Source organism: Globicephala melas, chromosome 2 (assembly GCF_963455315.2).
Source record: "Globicephala melas chromosome 2, mGloMel1.2, whole genome shotgun sequence".
Classification (NCBI taxonomy): domain Eukaryota; kingdom Metazoa; phylum Chordata; class Mammalia; order Artiodactyla; family Delphinidae; genus Globicephala; species Globicephala melas.
This window is the reverse complement of record NC_083315.2, coordinates 93,458,047-93,476,457: the sequence shown is the minus strand read 5'-3', so window position 1 is coordinate 93,476,457 and position 18,411 is coordinate 93,458,047. Positions and strand designations below refer to the sequence as shown.

Below are 18,411 nucleotides of genomic sequence, written 5' to 3'. Positions count from 1 at the left end.
AGAACATAGTATATCTCTCCATCTGTTTGTATCATCTTTAATTTCTTTCATCAGTGTCTTATAGTTTTCTGCATACAGGTCTTTGTCTCCTTAGGTAGGTTTATTCCTAGGTATTTTATTCTTTTTGTTGCAGTAGTAAATAGGAGTGTTTCCTTAATTTCTCTTTCAGAGTCTTCATCATTAGTGTATAGGAATGCAAGAGATTTCGGTGCATTAATTTTGTATCATGCTACTCTACCAAATTCATTGATTAGCTCTAGTCGTTTTCTGGTAGCATCTTTAGGATTCTCTATGTATAGTATCATGTCATCTGCAAACAGTGACAATTTTACTTCTTTTCCCATTTGGATTCCTGTTATTTCTTGGTCTTCTCTGATTGCTGTGGCTAAAACTTCCAAAACTATGTTGAATAATAGTGGTGAGAGTGGGCAGCCTTGTCTTGTTCCTGATCTTAGTGGAAATGGTTTCAGTTTTTCATCATTGAGGACGATGTTGGCTGTGGGTTTGTCATATATGGCCTTTTGTGTAGAGGTAGGTTCCCTCTGTGCCTACTTTCTGGAGAGTTTTTATCATAAGTGGGTGTGGAATTTTGTCAAAAGCTTTTTCTGCATCTGTTGAGATTATCATATGGTTTTTCTCCTTCAATTTGTTAATATGGTGTATCACATTGATTGATTTGCATATATTGAAGAATCCTTGCATTCCTGGGATAAACCCCACTTGATCATGGTGTATGATCCTTCTAATGTGCTATTGGATTCTGTTTGCTAGTATTTTGTTGAGGATGTTGCATCTATGTTCATCAGAGATATTGGCCTGTAATTTTCATTTTTTGTGACATCTTTGTCTGATTTTGGTATCAGGGTGCTGGTGGCCTCATAGAATGAGTTTGGGAGTGTTCCTCCCTCTGCTATATTTTGGAAGAGTTTGAGAAGGATAGGTGTTAGCTCTTCTCTAAATGTTTGATAGAATTCGCCTGTGAAGCCATCTGGTCCTGGGCTTTTGTTTGTTGGAAGATTTTAAATCACAGTTTCAATTTCAGTGCTTGTGATTGGTCTGTTTATATTTCCTATTTCTTCCTGGTTCAGTCTCAGGAGGTTGTGCTTTTCTAAGAATTTGTCCATTTCTTCCAGGTTGTCCATTTTATTGGCATATAGTTGCTTGTAGTAATCTCTCATGATCCTTTGTATTTCTGCAGTGTCAGTTGTTACTTCTTTTTCATTTCTAATTCTATTGATTTGAGTCTTCTCCCTTTTTTTCTTGATGAGTCTGGCTAATGGTTTATCGATTTTGTTTATCTTCTCAAAGAACCAGCTTTTAGTTTTATTAATCTTTCCTATTGTTTCTTTCATTTCTTTTTTGTTTATTTCTGATCTGGCCTTTATGATTTCTTTCCTTCTGCTAACTTTGGGGTCTTTTGGCTCTTCTTTCTCTAATTGCTTTAGGTGTAAGGTTAGGTTGTTTATTTGAGATTTTTCTTGTTTCTTGAGGTAGGATTGTATTGCTATAAACTTCCCTCTTAGAACTGCTTTTGCTGCATCCCATAGGTTTTGGGTCATCTTGTTTTCATTGTCTTGTGTTTCTAGGTATTTTTTGATTTCCTCTTTGATTTCTTCAGTGATCTCTTGGTTATTTAGTAGCATATTGTTTAGCCTCCATGTGTTTGTATTTTTTACAGTTTTTTTCCTGTAATTGATATCTAGTCTCATAGCGTTGTGGTCGGAAAAGATACCTGATAATGATTTCAGTTTTCTTAAATTTACCAAGGCTTGATTTGTGACCCAGGATATAGCCTATCCTGGAGAATGTTCCATGAGCACTTGAGAAGAAAGTGTATTCTGTTGTTTTTGGATGAAATGTCCTATAAATATCAATTAAGTCCATCTTGTTTAATGTGTCATTTAAAGCTTGTGTTTCCTTATTTATTTTCATTTTGGATGATCTGTCCATGGGTGAAAGTGGGGTGTTAACGTCCCCTACTGTTGTGTTACTGTCGATTTCCCCTTTTATGGCTGTTAGCATTTGCCTTCTGTATTGAGGTGCTCCTATGTTGGGTGCATAAATATTTACAATTGTTATAGCTTCTTCTTAGATTGATCCCTTGATCATTATGTAGTGTCCTTCTTTGTCTCTTGTAATAGTCTTTATTTTAAAGTCTATTTTGTCTGATATGAAAATTGCTACTCCAGCTTTCTTCTGATTTCCATTTGCATGGAATATCTTTTTCCATCCCCTCACTTTCAGTCTGTATGAGTCCCTAGGTCTGAAGTGGGTCTCTTGTAGGCAGCATATGTACGGGTCTTGTTTTTGTATCCATTCAGCCAGTCTGTGTCTTTTGGTTGGAGCATTTAAACCATTTACATTTAAGGTAATTATCGATATGTATCTTCCTATTACCATTTTCTTAATTGTTGGGTTTGTTATTGTAGGTCTTTTCCTTCTCTTGCATTTCCTGCCTAAAGAAGTTCCTTTAGCATTTGTTGTAAAGCTGGTTTGGTGGTGCTGAATTCTCTTAACTTTTGCTTGTTTGTAAATGTTTTAAATTCTCTGTCAAATCTGAATGAGGTCCTTGCTGGGTAGAGTAACCTTGGTTGTAGGTTTTTCCCTTTTATCACTTTAAATATATCCTGCCACTCGCTTCTGGCTTGCAGAGTTTCTGCTGAAAAATCAGCTGTTAACCTATGGGGATTCCTTTATATGTTATTTGTTGCTTTTCCCTTGCTGCTTTCAGTATTTTTTCTTTTTATTTAATTTTTGATAGTTTGATTAATATATGTCTCGGCGTGTTTCTCTTTGGGTTTATCCTGTATGGTACTCTCTGTGCTTCCTGGACTTGATTGACTATTTCCTTTCCCATGATAGGGAAGTTTTCAACTATAATCTCTTCAAATATTTTCTCAGAGCCTATCTTTTCCTCTTCTTCTTCTGGGACCCCTATAATTCGAATGTTGGTGTGTTTAATGTTGTCCCAGAGTCTCTGAGAATGTCCTCAATTCTTTCATTCTTTTTTTTTTTTTTTTTGGTACGAGGGCCTCTCACTGTTATGGCCTCTCCCGTTGCGGAGCACAGGCTCCAGACGCGCAGGCTCAGCGGCCATGGCTCACGGGCCCAGCCACTCCGCGGCATGTGGGATCTTCCCGGACCAGGGCATGAACCCGCATCCCCTGCATCGGCAGGCGGACTCTCAACCACTGCGCCACCAGGGAAGCTCCATTCTTTTTTCTTTATTCTGCTCCCTGGCAGTTATTTCCACCATTTTATCTTCCAGCTCACTTACCCATTCTTCTGTCTCAGTTATTCTGTTATTGATTCCTTCTAGAGTATTTTTAATTTCAGTAATTGTGTTGTTCATCACTGTTTGCTCTTTAGTTCTTCTAGATCCTTGTTAAATGTTTCTTGTATTTTCTCCATGCTGTTGCCGAGGTTTTGGATCATCTTTACTATCATTATTCTGAATTCGTTTTCCAGTAGGTTGCCTATTTCGTCTTCATTAATTTGGTCTTGTAGGTTTTTACCTTGCTCCTTCGTCTGTAACAAGTTTTTTTGTCCTTTTTCTTTTTCTTTTTTTTTTTTTGATGGGTGGTGTTGTATTCCTGTCTTACTGGTCGTTTGGCCTGAGGCGTCCAGCACTGGAGTTTGCAGGCAGTTGGATATATCCAGGTGTTGGTGCTGAGATGAGGACCTCCAGGAGGCCTCACTCCGATTGATATTCCCTGGAGTCTGAGGTTCTCTGTTAGTCCAGTGGTTTGGACTCGGAGCTCCCATCACAGGAGCTCAGACCCGACCTCCAGCCTGGGAACCAAGATCCCGCAAGCTTTGTGGCAGGATAAAAAAAAAAGGAAGAAAGAAAGAGAAAACTGGGCAGTACAGTATCAGAGAATAAAAAACAAAATAAAATTAGAAAGATAAAAAATATATTAGGAAAAGTAAACTAATTGAAGCAACTGCAACAAGGTAAAATAAAACCGCAGCAGAAAAAAAAGGAAAAAAAGGGGGGTGGGGTGGGAAAGAAGCCAAAAGGAGAGATCACTAATAAAGTGTAAAAAATAAAATAGAATTAGAATAATAAAAGGTTTATTAAGAAAAATAAAAATACAAAAGAATCAACAGCAGTGAATCAACAAGGTAAAACAGAACCCAATCTAAAAGAGAAGAAAAGAAAAGAAAAAAAGCCTTGACTCTGGGGGAGGAGTTTAGGCGGGGATGGGGTTTAGGGTGGGGCGGGACCTAGGGCATGGGGGTGACGTTTGAGCATGGGGTGGGGCCAAGGCGGGACAACGTTCAAGCATGGGGCGGGGCCTCTGCTTAGGACCTGCACAGAAGGGGGTAGGCAGCACGTGGAAAGAAAGACCTCTAGAGTGTGGCATTCGGGAGTTTGGAGGTAGAGCCCTGAGTGAGGGTGTAGGGGCAGGGCTTGGGCTCTCCGGGGCAGGAGGGAGGCTCTGAGGGCAGAGGATTAGGCCCTGGACCCCAACAGGCTTCCCAGTGCCTAAGTGGACAGGGAAGGCACTGGCCGTGTTACCTTCCGTTTCTTCATGCCCCTCCCCCATGGTCTCTGCCAGGGTCTCCCGCACCCGCCCCCCACTGGGCCACTGGACCCCTAACCATGGGTGGGTCCTGCTGGGTGTAGGAACCCCTCCTCCCCCAGACACCCCTCAGGGGTGTTGGTCCCTGAAGTCCAACCTTTACTTTTGCTCCCCCTTCCCTCCCTCCCACTCCCTCAGGACCCGTGCGTCTGGAGAGGGCCTCAGTGGGGAGAGGATCAGGCCCAGGATCTCAGCAGGTTCCTGGGGGTCCAAGTGGGCAGTGGAAACATGGCCATGCTCCCTTTTGATCCTCTGCCCTCCTAATGATTCCCCAGTTTCCCCCTTTCGGGGTGGATCCCTTACCCTCCCCCAGCTGCCCCTCAGGGGTGCCAGTCCGGTCCCCCTCCACTTCTCTTCCTCCTTCACTCCCCCCACACCTCACATCCTACCTGGTGGCTGGGGGTTTCTCCCGTCCCCTGAGATGTCTGTGGTCCCCCACCAGTGCCTGGTAGGTGCCCTAGTTTTGAGAAGACACGAATTTCTCGTCCTCCTGGTAGCCATGTTGGCTCCACTGGAGACATGTTATTTAAAATATCTTTTGATAGAGAGGTGGAAATGAATAAAGAAGAGGGGGGAAATGGCATAGAGAGCCAGGGACTAAGCCTTGTGATCTCTCTATATTTAAAAGCCACCTGATTTAAACAAACTTATTCCAGTTTTAGGAATAGTTTTTTGTGTTTTTTTTAAGGAGCAAGCTGCTTTTTTATAAATTTTATTTTATTTATTTATTTTTGGCTGCCTTGGGTCTTCATTGCTGTGTGCGGGCTTTCTCTAGTTGTGGCGAGTGGGGGTACTCTTCATTGTGGTACGTGGCTTCTTATTGCAGTGGCTTCTCTTGTTGTGGAGCATGGGCTCCAGGACGGGCTTCAGTAGTTGTGGCATGTGGGCTCAGTAGTTGTGGCTTGCAGGCTCAGTAGTTGTGGCGCACGGACTTAGTTGCTCCGCGGCATGTGGGATCTTCCCGGACCAGGGTTCAAACCCGTGTCCCCTGCATTGGCAGGCGGATTCTTAACCACTGCGCCACCAGGGAAGCCCAGGAATATTCTTTAATTTGCCATTTTGTACTTTTAAAACTGTATTTTCAAACTTTTTTCACATTTTCTAGCATGTATTCACCTTGAATAATTTCGCTTTTTCTTTCTTGACCTTTGCTTATTGAAGAGTTAAAAAGTCCAAAGAAAGGATAAAGAGGAAGGAAGTTAGTGTCTTAGTTTTTCTCAGTCAGTTTAGAATAGACGTAGAAGAAGGCATTTCCTATAGATTAGGTTAATAAAACATAAATTTAATGCTTGGCGTTGATTTTCAACCAGAGTAGATAAAGTTACCTAGATTCTGATTATGAATCTTTTTTTTTTTTCAGGAAAATAATGGACTTTAAAATTGAGGCTATTGAATAGCAAATAAAAGTATAATAAAGATAAGTTGATATAAATTACCCCCTTGAGGATTGACTGATCTGTGGTTCTTTCAGCCCAATTATTGAAGACAGCGGTGAAGCCACACACTCCTCTGGGTTCTCTGGATCTTCTGCCTCAGTTACAAGCACCTCCTCCATCAAATGTCTTCAAATTCCTGAGAAACTGGAGCTCACTAGTGAGACTGCAGGTAGGTTCATATATACCATTTGTAAACAAATATCTATATCCATGTCCAGTGAACACTTATTTATCAGAGCAAACTGAGGTATAAGTATTTCTTCTCTAGAAAAGTTGCCATAAATTGTGAAATCTCTAGAATAGGTGAGTACTAACTGAATTCGGTATCATAAAGACCTGAGATAGATGAGTCTTGTTAGGTTAGCAGTATTGATTATGCAATCATGGTTTTTTTTTCCCCCTCCTCTGTTATAATACCCATTTTAAGTTTTGGAATAATTTTTTTTGAACATTTTTTTTCCCGCAGACAGCCCTACTCAGTCACCCTGGTGTTCACAGTATCGCAGACAGCTGCTAAAATCCCTACCAGAGCTGAGTACCTCTACAGACTTTTTTGTAGAAGATAAACCAATGCCTAATTTAGAAATAGAGAAGGAAATTGAATTAGGTAAGTATCGTTGAATGCATGTCCTTTTATGTATGACAGTATACAAATAAGTGATTATTTGTACTTGAATTTGATGCTTAAGTACAATCAATATTTCTAGAATGTAAGAAACAACATTATAGGAGTTGACACATTGATAAGTTCATGTCCCAGTAACAATGGAATTCTGTCTTCCCCTCTTTCAATTTTTTTATCCCCTCTTTCAGTTTTTAACAAATGATTTTGAAAAGTATTCTAGATGCTACTAACTGGCAAATATAAAGTGAGTGCCTTTAGCCCTTAAGCCAGGAAGTAAAAGCTAGGGGGCTATATATATTCACAGTGATTTTGAAATGGAATCAAACCTTCTCAACAGATAATGAGGATTATTGCATTAAACAACAATACCTGATATGTGAAGACTACAAATTATTCTGGGTGACGCCAAGAAACTCTGCAGAGTTAACCATAATAAAGGTGGGACTGAGTCTCTGTCATTTCAATTTCTTTGTAAATAATGTTGGTTGAAGCAGTAACTGTGACCCCATGGTACCATAAGATCCTTCTCATAGTCTATAAGCTTCCTTATAGGAAAGTCAGTGATGCATAAAGAAATCACTCACCATTATATGCCAAGATGAGATATCAAAAATGAGAGGGTAGGGCTTCCCTGGTGGCGCATTTGTTGAGAGTCCGCCTGCCAATGCAGGGAACGCGGGTTCGTGCCCCAGTCCGGGAGGATCCCACATGCCGCGGAGCAGCTGGGCCTGTGAGCCATGGCCTCTGAGCCTGCGCGTCCAGAGCCTGTGCTCCGCGACGGGAGAGGCCACAGCAGTGAGAGGCCCGCGTACCACAAAAAAAAAAAAAAAATGAGAGGGTATTGTATAAATCTCTCAATGTGTCCAAACATGTCAGGTGTTACATCAATTTTATCTTTTTGAGGACATCTGAAATTTTTTGGCTCACTCCAATCTGGACAAGTTACATTCTAGGCTTGACACGTACACACACACACACACACACGTACACACACACACACACACTACATTACCTTGAAATTTCCATTCACCATCATTCCAGGGATTCACATGACCTCTTTTTTATATTGAATGCCTAGTTACGTTGGATCCCATTTTCTTTTTCTTTCTTGGTTTAAGTCCTCATATTTTAGTAGCTTCCTGAGAAAGGATGCATAGGATGTAAATTTTTTGAAACCTTGCATGTCAAAAAATTTCTTATTCCACATCTTTATTTGATTGGTAGGTTGGCTGGATATTAGAATTCTAGGTTCAAAACTTTTTTTCTTTAGAATTTTGAAGATAAGCTCCATTAGCTTTTGGCTTCTAACCTTGCTTTTAAAATCTTTTGCCATTCTCTGTGTGATTTTTTTTCCCCCTCTCTCTGGATCCTTGTAGGATCTTACGTTTGTCCCCAGCATTCTGAAATTTCACAATTACATGCTTTGGTGAAAGTGTATTTTCACCCATATGCTAGGCACTTGATGGCCATTTCAATCTGGAGACTCCTTCAGTTCTGAGAAATTATCTTCAAAGAAAAAATTATTTCTTCCCCCCAGTCTTTTCTGTTCACTTATTCTAGAATTCCTTTTATTAGGATTTGGGGTCTCCTGGACAGATTCTTTAAAAACCTTATCTTTTTTTCTCCTATTTTCTCTTTGTCTTTTTGCTTTACTTTCTGAATGTTTTGTCAACTTTATTTTCAGTCTTTTTACTGGGTTTTTCATTTCTTTTATCATGTATTTAATGTTCTTTCTTTGTAGCATTCTGTTCTTCGTTTCAAAGATAAAATATTCCTTATCTCTCTGAGTATATTAATGATACTTTAATTTTTTTTTTCTCCCTGCATCATCTGTTTCCTTTTGTCTGTTTTGATCTCTGTCTTTCATATTAGAGGCTTTCTTCAAGTCTTTGGCTGTCTCTTCATATTTAAGTGTGGGATGCTAGAAAGCCAGTTGAAATCTCTGTTATATGGTGGGACCTTGACAGCTGTAGACTTCACTGTACAGTGATCTCACTTGGCCATTTTGTTGGAAAATCCTCAATCTTTGGGTCTTTTGAGCTTATCAGATTCCTTAGAGAAAACTTCTGGTTTCCTGCCTAGAGCATGTAATCCTGGCTGCTAGCCTCCTGAAAGCTGCATGGGGAAGTTAGTCTGGAGAGTAGAGGGGCAGGAAGATGCATCCTAACATTTGACATATAATAACCTTTTTCCTCTTCTCCATATGGTATTCCCACCCTCAACAATGCACGGTGTCCTCTAGTCCAGAGCCCTTCTGTTTTATATTCTCTAGGAATAAACTTCTGGTCTTCAAGAATGAGAGAGAGGCAGGGCTAGGCTGGGCTACAGGAGCAGGAGGGGAGTCTGGGGACTGATGTTCTCTTTACAGAGTTCAACCACCCCTGGTTTAGCTCCACCTTCACCCTTACTTCCATAGGTAATTAGTGCCACCAGTTTTATATTATAGGGAGATGGTCTTGTAGTATAAATATGGTTGCTTTCAGCTTTCTCCACTGCTAGAATCAGCTTTCTTGGGTCTGTTAAGTGGATTGTTACCTCTTATTATTCTCTTTCCAGCTTTCAGAATTTCCTGCTGCTCCATCCTTTATTATAGATTTCTACCTTTTAAAATATCCCATTACTATTATTTCTGTTGGGATATAGGAAGGGCTGGAGGGAATGTTTTCATTCTGCCAACTATAACCATAGATTCTAATGACTCTTATTTTTAAAATATATTTTCTTACAGGTATCTTCCCAACCTGTCCCATGGGACTTTTATATCAACTTCAAGTTAAAGGAACGTTTAAATGAGGAGTGTGATAATTTGTGTATCTGTTATCAATACCAAGATGGCTGTATTGTTTGGCACCAATATATAAACTGCTTCACCCTTCAGGTTTGCAATAATATGAAAACATATCATTTAAAGTCCTCAAGTAGAGAGATTTGTGCTCCATTTAGCAAAGGAATTTAGTACAGAATTCCTGTTAATCTTCTAGAAATAGACCAATTAAATTATGAGTTTAAAGCATTGTTTTCTTTTTCCAAGTTATTTTGACCAAAAACCTCCTTTAACTTTTTATTATGTCAATTTTCAAACATATAAAAATAGACAGAATTGTGTAATGACCTGGTCATCTAACTGTGACCATCACCAGCTCATGTCCACTTTTGTTTTAAATTCCTGGTCTGGTAATTCCAACATCCCTGCCATGTCTGATTTTGATCCTTGTTCAAATTGCATTTTTTGCTTTTTGGTATGCCTTGTAATTTTTTCTTGATAGCCAGGCATGATGTACTGGGTAAAAGGAGCTACTGTAAATAGGCCTTTAGTAATATGATGATGAGGTGTAAGGGGAGGGAAGGTGTTGTACAGTGCTATGATTCATCGTCTTTTGCAGCGAGCCTATGCCTTTGGACTGTGAACTTCACAAGTTTCTCAGTTTCCTACCCCCATACCCGCCACCACCCGGCTTAGGTAGGACAAGATGGCTGGAGTGGGCTGGAATTGTGTATTTCCCTTCCCCAGGTCAGGTAGGCTCTGAAAATGCCCCAGCAGGTTAGGCTCTGGTTAACTAGTTTCCCCTGAAGGCAGGCCTTGTTAAAAAGAACAGAGTGCTGTGGCCTATTTCAAATGGTTCTTTTTCCCCCTCCCGCTGCTGGAAGCACTAGGGGAATTTTTCTGTGATATTTACTGTGAGAACCTGGTCTGGCTCCTGGAGGTAAAGTTCACAAAAATGTGGGGCCCCCCTATGCTTACAGATCCTAAAGGAGTTGTTGATTTTTCAGTTGGCTCAGCTTTTTACATGTTAGGACAGTAGTAACTTCCAAGCTCCTTATGTGAGGAATGGAAACCAGAGGTCTATTTTTGCCACTCTTGTTCTATCTATATTTTCCCCCTGGATCATTTTTGGAACCCAAACACAATATATCTTTTTTGGCCACACCACACGGCTTGCGGGATCTCAGTACCCCAACCAGGGATTGAACCCAGGCCCTTGGCAGTGAAAGCCCAGAATCCTAACCACTAGGCCACCAGGGAACTCCCCACAATATATCATTTTATTCTTTGGAATGTTCTTAAGAAAGTTTTACTGCCTTTTTTTAGTTTAGTGTTTCCGAGTTTTTTATTTCTCATCTCTTTTTAAATTGAAGTATAGTTGATAGACAATGTTATATTAGTTTCAGGTGTACAACATAGTGATGGTTTTGCTGCAATTTTGATGGTAATACAAATTCTCCAAAATGATTGGAATGATGGTATTTTAAAACTACCATTTATAGAGTACCTATTATGGGCCAGGCTCACCCTTGATGCTCTTCATCCATTATTTCATTAAATCCTTATAAACAATCTAATTGGAGAGCAGCATTATTAAAAATGGGACAAAAACCCAACCTACAAAGGAGCCGACATTCTAATAGAGAACAACAAGGAAGAGTACAGGGCAGTGGTAAGCAAGGTATTGAGTATAAGTCACCCCAAATTAAGAAATAGTTTTCTGTCCTTCTATTTCCAGGATCTTCTTCAATACAGTGAATTTATTACCCATGAAATGATAGTGTTGATTATTTGTAACCTCTTGACAATGATGGAGAAACTACACAAAGCAGAAATAGTCCATGGTGACTTGAGTCCAAGGAGTCTGATTCTTAGAAACAGGTTGGTCCTTTTCATTCTCTCATAATTCTGTCAGCTTTGTCGTAAAACATGGATAGTTGCCATTCTCTTTTGCCTTTTGATAAATGCCATATTAATGAACACAGTACGTTAAGAGAATATTTGCTACCTAAAAGTCAATAGTCACTGGGAATAGTTTAAAAGAATTCAACCAAAAAAAACACGTTGATGAAAAAATCCAGAAAAAAAGAATTAACGACTCCATCGTGATGATTCCTGTCAAGAAGAGATGTAAAATGTGAATATTTGGGGAAATGTGAAGTAGATTGTCTAGTCTTTCTTTGTGTGGGACCAGTGCGGAGCTAGCAAGGATGCTAGCAACACTGAGGCACTGCTCAGTTTCAAAGGCCAAAGCTTAAGTCACACCAAATTGAGGTAATTGCCAAGAGAAGTAGGTAAAACCAGAGTGCAAATGCAAACCATGCCAAGAAAAGGGGCTTAGTGTTCAAATTACATCCAGTTTAGCCATCAGGTTCAAGGGGTGAGCGCAGAGCAGGAAATAAGAAATGAAGCCCAAATACTAAGAACTGAGAAAATACAGACAACATTGAGGCATAAACAAGGCAAAGATGCTCAACAATTTTTGTTTTATGGAAAGGACTAGAGGACCAACACACCTGTCTAATAATGGGCATTGATCTCTTGGTATTTGAGTGAAGCAGTCTGGTTTAAAGATGCTTTGTCTGCCCCAAGCCTGTGACTTGGGTAAGCAGTTAACTTTCTCTCTGAGGTCATTCGTGTACACTAAAAGCTGGAATCATTCTTTACATTTCTCCTGACTACTTATTCTGTAAGAAGAAACTGAATTAGACTCTAAATCATAGTTGGCATGGAAATTAAAAGAACCTTCAATGTATTTCTGCAGTTATAACCAAAAAAACTAGAGCATCCTACCTTCTTTCCTGAGATGGCAGAGTCCTAAAGGCTTCCCCAGGCATAATACAGCAGCATTTCTCATCCAGGGCACCATAGGTACTTTGGATGAGATAATTCTTTGTGCAGGTCTGGTCCAAGCATGTCAGGATGTTTTATATCTTATTTCCCCGTAATTACCTCTCACCCAAACACAAGTTACAATCCCCCAGCCATTGTGATCACCAAATATCTCCCCATATGTTTCCAAATGTGAGAACCCCTGGTATAGTTTTTATTTTCATTCTATTTCACAGCACTGAAATTTCAGAGGATAGTGCTAGAGTTCTCAGGACTTTTCATGGAAATTGTAAGCAAAGAGATTTTCTAAGCCTTTTTGGGATTAGGCATTTGTATGCTGTGTATTCAAATATCCTTCTCTCAGTCACTAGAGGACTCCAGGAAACCACATAGTGTTGAAGGGACATTGCCTTTTACTTTGTCACAACTTTTCAAATTTGATAGGAAATTTCATATAGATGCACAAGGAATTGAAAGAGCCTTTTTTTTTTAACATCTCTATTGGAGTATAATTGCTTTACAATGTTGTGTTAGTTTCTGCTGTATAACAAAGTGAATCAGCTACATGTATACATATATCCCCATATCCCCTCCCTCTTGCATCTCCCTCCCACCCTCCTTATCTCACTCCTCTAGGTGGTCACAAAGCTGTGAGCTGATCTCCCTGTGCTATGCGGCTGCTTCCCACTAGCTATCTATTTTACATTTGGTAGTGTATATATGTCAATGTTACTCTCTCACTTCATCCCAGCTTACCCTTCCCCCTCCCCATATCCTCAAGTCTATTCTCTATGTCTGTGTGAAAGAGCCTTTTGAAATCATTTAATGCAGTTTCTACATTGTGTGTGTGTGTGTGTAAAATGAGATCCAAAAAAGTGGAATGTCTTGCCCAGGGTAACAGTGAATGGATGATTAGAGAGCTAGGAGACCTTCCTGCTTCTTTTTATTATTCTCAGAAACATTTTTCCTACCTCTCCCAAGTTTTGAAAACATTTGGGAATTATAGTTTTATGATGGCCAAAAACAAGTTGTAGTAAGGAATCATAAATTTTAAAGTAAAATAGATCATTCTGTGCTGTGGAGGTATATGTGATAGGATTAATCAAAGCCTATATTTAGGAATATAAGACCTGCCACTGATATCCATCAGGGATTTGAAAACACCAACTGAGAAAGCAGAGAAACAGAAGGAACACAAAAATAATCCATTTTTTCCTCACATAAATAGTTCCTATATCTCTTTGGAGAATAGCTTTATTACACGGAATAGATAAGCCTGAGGAAAATCAATAGTGAATTAGTGCTATAAAGTTCTTTTCTCTCTTTTTTTTTTTTTTGTAAGGAAACAGGATTGGAATCACATATAAGAGGAAGACAGTATGGTATTAATTTAATATAAACAGGATGGTTTACAGTATTTTGTAAAGGTATCACTTTACCAAAAAACAGCCTTATGTTGTTTTCAGTTAAACTCTGGGAAGGAGGGATCTGAATGACACTCGGAAAGCCTAATCTAATAATAAACAAGAAAGACTGTGACATCTATCAAAGCTTTAATTTCCTCCATCATAATTCTTGTCAGTGTATAAATCATTGCTGTTATATATGTCAATATGTTCAGTGCAAGACAGAGGCCTGCAGTCTACTTCCAGTATTTAGTTTATATAATATGGAAACTTGATAAATGTTCTGTGGTGGCCATGCACAATGGCTTAGATATAGCTTGGGTCACTAAACTCATCTTAACGGTCCCCAGTTGGGTGGATACTGCCACTGCTCTTACAGGTGCATTTTCATAACTAACCACTGGAGGGAGCTATTGGCATAGCTAAGGCACACCTGCAGTACCTCCTTTTTTTTCTTTCTTCTTTTTTTTTTTAAAGACCAGCTATGCAGTTTCTTTCATGGCCTATTTTTATTATCTCCTTCTCTTACATCTGGACTTAGAATCCACGATCCCTATGATTGTAATAAGAACGATCAAGCTTTGAAGATAGTGGACTTTTCCTACAGTGTTGACCTTAGGGCACAGCTAGATGTTTTTAACCTCAGCGGCTTTCGGACTGTACAGATCCTGGAAGGACAAAAGATCCTGGCTAACTGTTCTTCTCCCTACCAGGTAAGTGTAAAACAAGCTTGAGCAAATGTGGAGAGGGCTTCTTAATTTCTTTCTTACCTAGATAAGCCAGGAAAGCTAGTGTTTACTGATATTGTCTCTCCTGGAACAGATGACCTAGTTTTCAGATATCACCAAGTCAAGCAAAATGTACCATTTTTCTGTCACAATACTGAAGAATTTACACATACACGTGCAGACACATGACTAACTCAGTAACCTAAGTGTCAGGGCCATTTCTACCAGTTATCTGTCTTGTCTTTTGTAAATCATTTTCTGTGATCTTCTCTGTAAAATAAAGATAATAATCAGCTCTGTTTACATCAGAATTCTTGTGAGGATTAAATGCAATAATGTATATAAAAAGACATTAGGAGAAATATAAAGTGTTTTATATGGTGGCATTATATGCAGAAATCCCTTCTGACTCAGCTCTGGATATATGGCATTTTGCTGACTGAATATGTAGCATAGCCCTGAACTAGTCATGTAGAACACATTTAGATCACAGCTAGAGTCCATGCAAATTTAGTAGGTGTACAAATTTGAATTTGGCAGTCCAGATATATTTGTCTTCTTTTTTTTTTTTTTTTGTGGTACGCGGGCCTCTCACTGTTGTGGCCTCTCCCGTTGTGGAGCACAGGCTCCGGACGCGCAGGGTCAGCGGCCATGGCTCACGGGCCCAGCCGCTCCGCGGCATGTGGGATCTTCCCGGACCGGGGCACGAACCCACGTCCCCTGCATCAGCAGGCGGACTCTCAACCACTGTGCCACCAGGGAAGCCCTATTTGTCATCTTTTGTTCTAGGATAATTCCTAGAGTTGGCTCTACTGATCACTTCTTTGGGGAGTTTCTCTCTTTACTGTAAGGATAAGGAACAGTCTACTAAAATGTATGTCATAAAATAAACTTAGCTAAGCACTATGATACCTGTCAACTTCCTACATAAATAAATTGCCATGACAATAGCAGAGAATGATTGTAGCTGATGGTGCTTTTTGTGATTTCAGGTAGATCTGTTTGGTGTAGCAGATTTAGCACATTTACTATTGTTCAAGGAACACCTGCAGGTCTTCTGGGATGGGTCCCTCTGGAGACTTAGCCAAAATATTTCTGAGTAAGTATTGGTGGTTTCAGGGTCTTTGCCTGTCCAAATAATGTTCTCTTTATCTTGGGTGCTCTCTGCTTTGACAGCCTTGGTTTCATAGTCCAAATGCCATGATTTCATTAATTTTAACCAGTTTTCATTAGAGTATCAGTGGAGCACCTTGTGCAGGACAAAGGAATTGTTCATTAAAAATGGGAATCTAGCTATTCGGACTTCAGGACATCATTCTGGACCCAGATGTATCATAGACATATAAACCGTGACTAGAGTATGGAAGCCTCTCAATTTAGAAGGCTTAATAGAAACATTTTATGAGAATAATTTTCTAATCAATTGGTGTTAGTCTTATGGCCGTTTTTAATAGCTTTTGTCAAAAGTTAATAAGCATCTCTTGAAGAAAGCTAAATTTCTAAATTACATACTAATTTTAGGCTATTATTTATTTAATGAATGGGTGAAACCAAAGCAGAGAACTGAATCTCCTTGGTGAGGAAGTAAATGCTCTCTTAATAACAGCTGCTTGGTCTCAGAACCTTAGTGCTCCCTCAGGCCTGCTCATAATACTTATTAAATATCCCATGTTCTCCCTTACCTTATCATAGCTATTAACTTCGCAGAATAAGCTTACCAATCTATCACTTAAAGAAAAGAAAAATCAGTGTTGAAAATTTAACACCCCTTCACCTCCATTTTCCCCTGCCAACAATTGAATTGTATTTTTTTCTTTATTTAATTCAGAATTTGGCCAGTCTTATTTGTCTCTAACATGTACTTTCAAAATAGGTTTGAAATATAATGTAAGGCATATAGGATAGATTCAGGTTATCTCCAGTTGGTTATGGTCCTAGGTGGGTCTTACACAAACAGAAGTAAGTGGGGTCAGGTGGGGTTTCCTAACAGCCTTGCCTTTTACAATAATAGAAGCTTCTCTGATCTTTAAAAAAAAAAAGGTGCAAACATCATAGACTTAAGCAGTAGTTACTTCACTTGAGCTTAGGTTTCTGAGAAGGTTGTGAAGGTAATAAACCCCTGGGCGGGGGGAGAGAGGAAGCTGTAGTCTTTCTAATGACCTAGACTTTAGAAAAGTTAGAAGAGAGGAGACAAATTTCGTCTTTCTTCTATTTGTAGAAGAGAAATGCTGCATCTTAGTATGTGGAGGAAATTTATAGATTCAGATGAAAGATTTTCTTTCCCTTTATGTGCATTATATTATGGCTCTTCCCACTATGGTAGTCTTTTTTCTTTTTTCTTTTTTTTTTTGTAGTTTGACCTTGGGTTTTCAAAGGACACTACTTGAATGATCTCTAACCCTAGAGTTAGGTATTACCTTAAATCATGTTGGTGCATAAATGTACCACTGAGTTAAACACAGAAAGAATTCTAACTCCTATATGCCTAATCTTGATGAAAATGGTTTTATATATTTTTAGGCTAAAAGGTGGTGAACTGTGGAATAAATTCTTCGTGCGGATTCTGAATGCCAGTGATGAGTCCACAGTGTCTGTTCTGAGGGAACTTGCAGCAGAAATGAATGGGGTGTTTGACGCCACATTCCAAAGTCACCTGAACAAAGCTTTATGGAAGGTAGGGAAGTTAATCAGTCCTGGGGCTTTCCTCTTCCAGCAAGATGGGCAGTCAAGTCTCTCGCAGATTCCTGCCTAAAACCGATGGTGGTACTGTGGAACACTGGACCTGTATATGCTATGACTTAATTTAGGTACACTACTAACACTTTTCTGCTTTTTGGTAGAAGTATATTTCTAGGTAACTGGCATTTTCTACTCAACAAGGTACCGCCTCTTGGCCTTGTCTAACTTTAACAAAGAACTGTTTTATTCTAAATGGATTCCACGTTAATGGGTACCTTGTTGTCATTTAATGCATTTGTCTCAACTTTTCTCTGTACTTTTCCCGTTTGTAATTTGTGACCTGTGCCCTTATAATCACTATGTATTTTGTAAATAATAAAATAGTATTTGTTAAATTTGTGCTTCTAACATCTCATCTACTTTTTGCTAACTAAGGTAATAAATGGCCTGATTTTGCAGACAGGCGCTACTTTACCATGGAAATGTATATATTCTAGACTTGGAACTGTTATGATAGGATCGTAACGAGACAGAATAGCCAACCATTCCTTTAGGTGTTCCTGACCTTCCACTAAATGGTCTAGATTGAAAAGCAGATAAAATGGTTTACACAAGGCCAAATTTTCTTAAATTTCAAGGGGCAAAATTGTTTGTTTTTATTATATTTTAATGTTTTCATTTTTTATCCACCAAACCCCTTGGTCTACTTATATAATCTAGCAGTGCTGCTGCTCGGTCTCTTGATTAGGGCTGTGCGAGTTAGAAAAGAAAAGGTTTTGAATGGGCTTTAGCAACCTTTCAGAAATGGAATAATTACCATTCTGTTACATGCAAAATGACTTGGTGGGGGCACGGTTAATGAAGGAATAGAAGGAGATTTTGTTGTTTGGAAGATTTGAAGAGGCAGAATTTTAGAATAAAAAGATGACTTTGAAGCATGGAATCATTTGGGAGAGAATAGGTCTAAATGAAGTATTAGACTGCTAAACAGAAGCATGAATTACACCAGGTCTTGGGTATAGGGAAGGAAATTGGTAGAAAAGGGCAATGAAAATTAACTATTTCATATCTAAATATCAAAATTATCAAATGTGCCTCTATGCTGGTGCCTGATTTTTTTTTTTCACTCTAGTTGTCACTGTTACTGCTCTAAGATTGCTGGAAAGCAGAAGATTCTAAGTATATCTCAGCTAAAAATATTTAAGCATATATAGTTGAAGCACTGAAACATGACTTGGCTCTGAAGGATAATCAACTTAGAAATTTTTTGCTCTTAACCAAAATATGATTTTTCAAACATTTTCATGTTTGCTTCTTATACAACTAAGGATATGAAATTATATATCTGTATCTTT

General features: G+C 39.1%; 1 protein-coding gene across 1 annotated transcript in view; it reads left to right on the top strand.

The window, feature by feature from the left end:
- BUB1B (BUB1 mitotic checkpoint serine/threonine kinase B) overlaps positions 1-18,179 on the top strand; it is a 58,422-nt gene extending 40,243 nt beyond the window's left edge. Inside the window, exons 16-23 of the mRNA XM_030842957.2 lie at positions 6,058-6,191; positions 6,489-6,629; positions 6,985-7,085; positions 9,376-9,525; positions 11,150-11,292; positions 14,191-14,362; positions 15,370-15,476; positions 16,898-18,179. Of these exons, the coding sequence (XP_030698817.2) occupies positions 6,058-6,191; positions 6,489-6,629; positions 6,985-7,085; positions 9,376-9,525; positions 11,150-11,292; positions 14,191-14,362; positions 15,370-15,476; positions 16,898-17,129 (1,180 nt within the window). The 3' untranslated portion in view covers positions 17,130-18,179. The remainder of the gene's footprint in view (positions 1-6,057; positions 6,192-6,488; positions 6,630-6,984; positions 7,086-9,375; positions 9,526-11,149; positions 11,293-14,190; positions 14,363-15,369; positions 15,477-16,897) is intronic.
- The last annotated feature ends 232 nt before the right edge of the window (positions 18,180-18,411 follow it).